The sequence below is a fragment of the Ruditapes philippinarum genome, unplaced genomic scaffold (genome assembly GCF_026571515.1).
Source record: "Ruditapes philippinarum isolate M1 unplaced genomic scaffold, ASM2657151v2 ctg1860_1_1_1_1, whole genome shotgun sequence".
In the NCBI taxonomy this organism is placed as follows: domain Eukaryota; kingdom Metazoa; phylum Mollusca; class Bivalvia; order Venerida; family Veneridae; genus Ruditapes; species Ruditapes philippinarum.
This window is the reverse complement of record NW_026859177.1, coordinates 223-7,736: the sequence shown is the minus strand read 5'-3', so window position 1 is coordinate 7,736 and position 7,514 is coordinate 223. Positions and strand designations below refer to the sequence as shown.

General features: G+C 32.8%; 1 protein-coding gene across 1 annotated transcript; it reads right to left on the bottom strand.

Moving 5' to 3' along the window:
• Positions 1-234: 234 nt before the first annotated feature.
• Positions 235-6,307, bottom strand: LOC132755531 (neurotrophin receptor-interacting factor homolog). The gene is made up of 3 exons (XM_060746406.1): positions 5,895-6,307; positions 4,631-4,787; positions 235-4,072 (listed from the first exon to the last, which is right to left on the bottom strand). Exons 1-3 carry the CDS (start codon positions 5,973-5,975, stop codon positions 2,916-2,918), a joined length of 1,395 nt encoding a protein of 464 aa, XP_060602389.1. The 5' UTR covers positions 5,976-6,307; the 3' UTR covers positions 235-2,915.
• Between the last annotated feature and the right edge of the window lie 1,207 nt (positions 6,308-7,514).

Genomic DNA, 7,514 nt, shown 5'->3' with positions numbered 1-7,514 from the left:
GGGCCATAATTCTGTTAAATTTGGTCGCAGCGAAAATTCATTCCTTTACTACCATCTACACATTAAGGTTGTTCATCCCTGTAAGTTTAAGCAAAATCTGCCATCCGGTTTAAGAGGAGTTGCGTTCACAAGATTTCGGGACGTACGGACGGACGGACTGACGGATTGACGGACGGACTGACGGATTGACGGACAAGTGCAACGCTATATGCTCCCACATTGTGGGGGCATAATCATTAAATTATGCCATTTTGGAAAAATGGAAATAAGGCAAAAAAAATCATTTATACAAAATCTACATTTACAACTACCTGTCTATCAATAATGTTAGGGATATTAAAACAAGCAAAAATATAATTGAACAAATTTAACTACAGTACCTAGTTATTAGTAATATTTGTTGATACAGTTCAACCTCTGCAAAGCAACCTCTTTGTATGGCAATTACCTCTTTACAATAGGGCAATTACCTCTTTACAAAAAACGTATCAATATTTCTAAAAATCAGACTCATTGAAAACATTTAACCTATACTGAGCAGCATCACTCAAGCATAAATCTAAATCTTTCTTTCTCAAAGGTGGTTGCTATACACAGGTTGTACTGTAGTCTTAATGTGTGTTTCCTGTTACAAATTAACCTTATAAAAAAAATATAGGTAAACAACATACATTAGATATCGCCAATATTGCCAACTAATAATCACTCGGTTGAAATTTCTTAGTTACAGTATAATATACAATGTACATTACATGTATCTTAGAATATCATGAGAAAATCTGTTGGGTATCTTTAGCTTTATAACATGTATCAACTGCAACCGTTTCAAAAGGTCCTCGATGAATTTACATTCTTAACCTGTATCTGTACAGATCCCAAACTGGGCACTAACTATAAAAGCAATATTACCTTTTGCATGTAGCACATATATTTTATATATTCTTGACATATAAGTCTATATCTTACATAGTTTACATTTAGAAAAAAAAGTGCATACAAAATATCAATGATTGTCATATATTCTATAATATATCATTATAAACAATACTGTCTGAGCTGCGACAAAAGAGCAAAACAAATTGACCAAAAAATAAGAGTCCTGTTTTTTTATATAAAATCTAACAGTAACTAAATATAACATACTTTGAGCAATAAACTTCCAGGAATGTAATTATATTGTATATATAAATATTTTGATATGTTTCGATATATAATATACTGATATGTAACAAATATAATGTAAATTAACGCACGTTTTCTATCGGAAAGATGTAATCAGTAACAAAATTACAGAAATAAAAACAAACACTGAATCTTTGTTTATATGTACAAAACGATGAATGCTTCAAAATGTACAAGGTGTGTTCAAAAAAAAAGTCTGTGGACAAGCCAGTCTTTGAGATTATAACTGTAGTAATTATAAAAATATCTTCAGTTCCAAATAAAGCAATCATTTTTAGATCATCTTCCTATATTTCAAAGTTGTAGTTTGTAAATGTTTGTAATTAATCCATGAAATTTAGGATAAAAATCCAATGTGATTAAAATCAGCTCCTAAATGATGCTACGCATTAGGATCTGATGATCACCAATAGGTTATCACTTTCTTGTGAATTTTCAAACAGCCAATCAACGGCGAGCTTTCACAATTTTGAAAAAGCTAAGCGTTTTCTAATTTTAACCTATGTAAAATCAATACTGTCAGAGTTATAATGTAATTTTCTCAATGTTTACAACTCTTATGTGTACATCTGCCCAGCATGGCACGTTCTGGCTTATGATGGAATGACGTACATCTTTAATACTGTATAAACATTGTAAGTTTAATATTCTGTAATATGGAATGTGTTTTCAATAACTGGGACTTGCCAATGATCTTTATGAACACACCTTGAAGAATTAGAAACACGATTCACAGCCTGTGGAGAAAAACACTATTAATAGATAAAAAAATATGTAAAAAAAATTGACTCTTACATTTTCTCATACAAAAAGATAATTTAGATTGTCAGCTTTTGTACATCATAATGAGCATATATTTTACTTCGCTGGATTTCTTCAAAGTTTTGTAACACAAAAAAACAACTATTTTTTCCCTTCTGTTTGGGAATGTTAACAAATTAAAAAAAAAAATTCTTTAAAATGAGGTTAAACAGTGTAACTGTGTTGTTGAAAGCTTGTAGGCCTGTTGACAGAATGATGTTTTGAAACATGTCATTCAAAAAAGCCCTTCTACGTATTATAATAAAATAGCTGTTTCAGATATTCTGAAAAATAGCTTTTCCAGGTATTCTTACAAAAATTTAAATAGCTGTTTCAGGTAGTAAAATAGCTTTTCCAGGTATTCTAATAAAAATTTAAATATCTGTTTTAGGTAGTAAAATAGCTTTTCCAGGTATTCTATCTAATGAAAATTTAAATAGCTGTTTCAGGTAGTAAAATAGCTTTTCCAGGTATTCTAATGAAAATTTAAATAGCTGTTTCAGGTAGTCAAATAACTCTTCCAGGTATTCTAATTAAGGTGGGATAAAATATGCTTCATAAAAAGATACTTTGCCGTATGTACCCAGCCAATTATAAATAATGTATTCCTCTTACATATGAGAAGACTATCTTTATAAAAACACCATTCATCTACAATAATAATTATAATACCATATTGTTCATTACTGCATATAAATTTCCTTACATTTGTTCATTCTTACCAATTAAGGGCCTTTTTACAGTTTTACAGGCTTCTACAAAACATGGATTTATAATATATCCTGCAGAATTACTCTAAAATTAAGTTTAGCAAATATAGGTGATTGTACACACATATGTAAAAAAGATTTGTTGGAGCAAAAATATAATCACTGCCTACAACCAGACAGGCTTTAATTTTGAGATAAACAGACCTATTGGTTTAAATGTACTCAGTTACTGTTGCTCTCACCTTCCGCCTGAGACTTTTCTGATTGTTTTGGATTGTAGTGAAAGCGTTCCAAATGCTGCAGAAGATAATCCCGTCGTCTGAACCTTCGCTCACACAGGTCACATGGAAATGGTTTTTCGTCCGTGTGGATTTTACGATGTGATCGCATATTAGATGGATGAGTGAATGCTTTGTTGCAGATATCGCATGTGTACCTCTTATCCCCAACATGTGACCGCCAGTGAAACGTGCGATTGTTTTTATTTGCGAGAATCTTATTACAGATCAAGCATTTGGCCATGTTTCCGATTTCTTCAAATGCACTTTTCATATCAGTTATTTCACTAGTGCTGTGCTTTTTGGCAGCCTTTCTCATATTGCCAGACACCCCTGATTTCAAATCCAAATTATTATTTACTATCTCGGGACCATTTATATTAGCAACACTTAATGCATTTAATATTTGATTGTCTAAGCCTTCAACTGCACTTTCACTTTCCATTTTAACAACTGAACTGCCAGCTGTGTCCAAAGGAAGATCAACATTCAGCTCTCTCTTCTGTATTTTCACTGGTGCTCTCCGATTTTTCCTTCTATTTCTTAAACCCAGCTGCTGTCTCCCCCTCTCGAAAATACTTAGACCATCATACACACTAACATCGCCAAAAGGCAAACTTTTAAGGGCTCCATTTTCAATTTGATCAACTGCATCTTTTTCCAATTTTATTGAAAAATTCTCACCACCATTGTCAGCCATCTCTTGACTAACACACTTAAGTTTTTCATCTTGCCAAGTAAAGCGTGGCAATTTCACCTGTTGAAACTCTTTAGTATCATTTGCAAGCTCTTCATATGGGAAACCAGGAAAAGCGTTCTGCGCTGCTTTCCCGTTATACTTCAGGACATCATCTTTGCTATCCAAGGTATATGAATAGCCGGAGGATTTCTCGCTCAGATCTAGAGCTGAATCAGTGAGGATTGAGGAAGTGAGATCTGTTTCTTTAATGGATGTTGATATTTCAGGAATTATGGAATCTTCCAGCTTCACTACAACTGCGCTTTGTTGGAATTTACATCTTGGGGTAGATTTGCGTCTGTTTGGCTTAGGAGTTGAGGTGGTATTTACAATAGGTGGGGGTTGAGGAGATTTTTCCTTCCCTTGAGAAAAAAAAAGGATTATTTTTTTTTATTTTAAAAGCATATGACATCACAGTCTAGAATATATAAAACATAATTAATTTGGAACAAATGTGTAAAGGTGGGAAAAGAGTAACCACTGTTCCCAGTTAAGGCAACAAATCTCCTCACAAAAGGACACAATACATAACAGAGGCTTGACATACAATGTATTACTAGTAATTGTGTATACGGCAGAGTGAATTGTTCATAATGTATTCAGATAAACATACTTTTACAAATGTAGCTTGTGAAACATTCATGTTTTCAAAATCTCTTCAGTTTCATTAATATGCAAATTTTAATCTCTTCTAGTTTCTTTTCCCCAATTACATTACAACAAATATTAAATAGAGCTTCATGTACAAAAAACAAAACTATTTATCACAAAACAAAACTATTAATCTTTCTTACATCTTAATTTCGATAAAATTGTGCAAATTAAAACATTTTTTTTGACGCCCCAACTGGGTAACCCTGTTTATTTACCCTGTAATAGGTATGAGAGGGTTAGAACTGTTAAAACATAATAAAAGTTACCTGAACAAAAGTTAAGAAATTCTTGCTTGACAGAATTTAGACCGGATGACTTCACAAAGCCTTCTCCTTTTGCTGAGCCAATATGTCCACATGTGCCCTCACCTGTGCTAGCTGTCAGTACAATATATTCTTCACCTATCTCTGACAGACGGCTTAACTGAAAATGGGTGAATCATAAATATATATGTTCAATAATCAGTTACATTGAAGATGAACCCAATTTAGAAAATAAGACCTATTACTATTCATCTTATTGAAGTGAAGTACTGAATCAGCACTATTGAAACGTTTCACTCCCAAAACCATCCACACCTTGAGTTTACATAAAGACAAGGCTCTCTCACTCTGCTTTGGATGAGCAGTACCTATTATTTTAGGAGAGGGAATATCACATGGTTTCCAATAAGGGTGTAACGGTTTACCGGTATACCAATATATTGCAATATGAAAAAATAAATTTCATACCGCGGTACAATTTTTGGAAAACCGGTAATTTCTAAAAATCATAATTTTCAATTAATTGCCTTCTAATTTCGTACAAATTTCGCATAAAATCTTTAATTGGCGAATTTTATTTGTGCCGACGTAAGATAAAAGTATCTGACAACTAGTAAACTTAAAAGTCAATAAACGGCCACATAATTTACATAAGCGGCCCAGATGTAAAAGGTCATGCGCGACTAGTTTTGTTTATCAAATTGTGTGACACTTTACTTTCTATTTATTCCTTACAATTTTATTAAGTTTCTACTAAGAATATATACATATAATAATAATATATAATGTTACACCATTTTTACATCAAAACATATACACGACAATACGTATTGCAACACCCCTTGTTTCCAATGTGTCACACAAATGTTGCTGCTGGTTTGGTGCTCTGGTCTTAAAAATGTGATAACATGTTTAAAACTATCAATACTACAATAAGCTACAAGTGGCGGCATGGCCCAGTGGTTAAGGCGTTGGACTAGTAATCTTATGATTGCTAGCCGCATGAGTTCAACTTTGATCAGGGGGCAAGTCGTTGTTTCCTTGAGCAAGAAACTTCACACTCATTGCTCAGTACAGGTTGGCTCCAAGATTCGAAAGTGTGTCTATAAGCTTATAGCTTTATACACAATTGAACTAAAATAAATTCTGTATTAACTAAGCTGCATGTATTGTAAGTTAAATTAATAATATTTTATATATATGCGGCATAATGCTGCCATATGGCATGCTAAAATCATTCGAGCTAACAAAAAAACAAAATACTTACTAATGATTGTATCTCATACTTGATCACTATCTTGACAGCCTGAGTTAAATCTTGTTCCATGACTAGACCCCCATCCATCATTAGGGCCAAAACTGAAAGTTAAAGTTCAATAAGATTTTAACCATTTCATTAAAACAACAAACCGCCTATTCTTGACATGTCAAAAATGCTCACTTTCCCCTGTCTCTAAGTTAATTTCAAGATGTCAAATTTAACAAGTCATTTTAGCAAACTTTTACAGTGATATTTCACATTTTTCATAGCCAAAAATGTTACAATTATTACTTTGTACTTCATTTTAAGATCACACTAAGTTAACGAAATTGTTATTTTCTTCACAAAACAAAGTTATATTGTATATGATTAGCATCATGCCCACTCAATTTCAAATGTAAGGGTACATGATTGTACTCTCTGTCATTGAAAATTGAGGGTACATTTCAAAATCTGGGTGTACATAGAAGTTTTAACATGTTTTTGTTTGTAAGAAGATTTTATCAAAATTAAAAGCTCATCAGGGTTCTCATTAGGACTTTAAAACATGGAGTCCATGGACTCCCAACCCTGAAAAAGTTGGAGTCCAAAAGCGCGTCGCAATTAATATGATTACAGATTAGTCATTCAATGCTCACAATAGCATTGCTGATATTTTGAATCTTCAAAGTAGCACTTCACACCCGTTTTAGTTATTCAAATCAGAACTCTGAAACTACATAGTATAATTATTGTTTTGTTGTTAATATTTATTATGGAATGTCATTTCATATTAATGCATCAAACATGGAAAAATCGTTTTTTTTTTCACTTTTATACCAAATCAAAATAATTTATTCTGGTTAAAAAAGTCTACTCTAAAGGACAAAAATTTTGTATTTGTAAAAAAAAAACGTAAATGTATATAGGCAGCGTTTAGCGGAATGGAATAGGAAAATCGGTGTAAGCTTCACGCAGTGTGTAAGAGATTCATCATCGACAATTATTTTAGCAAAATATCTTCAAAAGGGGGACAAATTGAAGATCGATATTTAAGATTTAATGTTGATTAAATAATAAAGGAACCAATTCATTCACATGTTTTGGCTTGGTAAACCGAGATTTTTGCGAAATTTTTTAGGGTTTGCGGCGAACGTGAAATCGCAGATGTTCCGGATCAATTTCGGATAGAATAAAAAGCGTATGTTGTACCTGGCATTTCGGCACAATATCTTAAAATTATAGAAAAGTTTTGCAAGAATGAAACTAAAGCAAAATTGTGCCTAGAAGATGCCGAAAATATTCACAATCATTCAAAATTACACTCATTTGTAATTTTTTGAGAAACAGTCTTTAAACTTGCGGGCGGTAAATAGGACGATAAAATTATCCTTTTGTAGGTAAAAATTTGCTTATTTCAATCAACTGTTGATCAAAGATATAAAATTATCACCTCGTGTTATATATCTGGGTAATCAGCGCGTGTATACATTAGTGTGATCACTATTGCGTGATAATGATCGGAAGCGTTATCGCTGATTGGCTAATCGCTTCACGGGGTCGATATGCATGGACCGCCTACCTATAGACTGACACGCGCTGACGCATTTGTGTGTTATTTGTGGTTGTGAACAAATCGGTAATGTT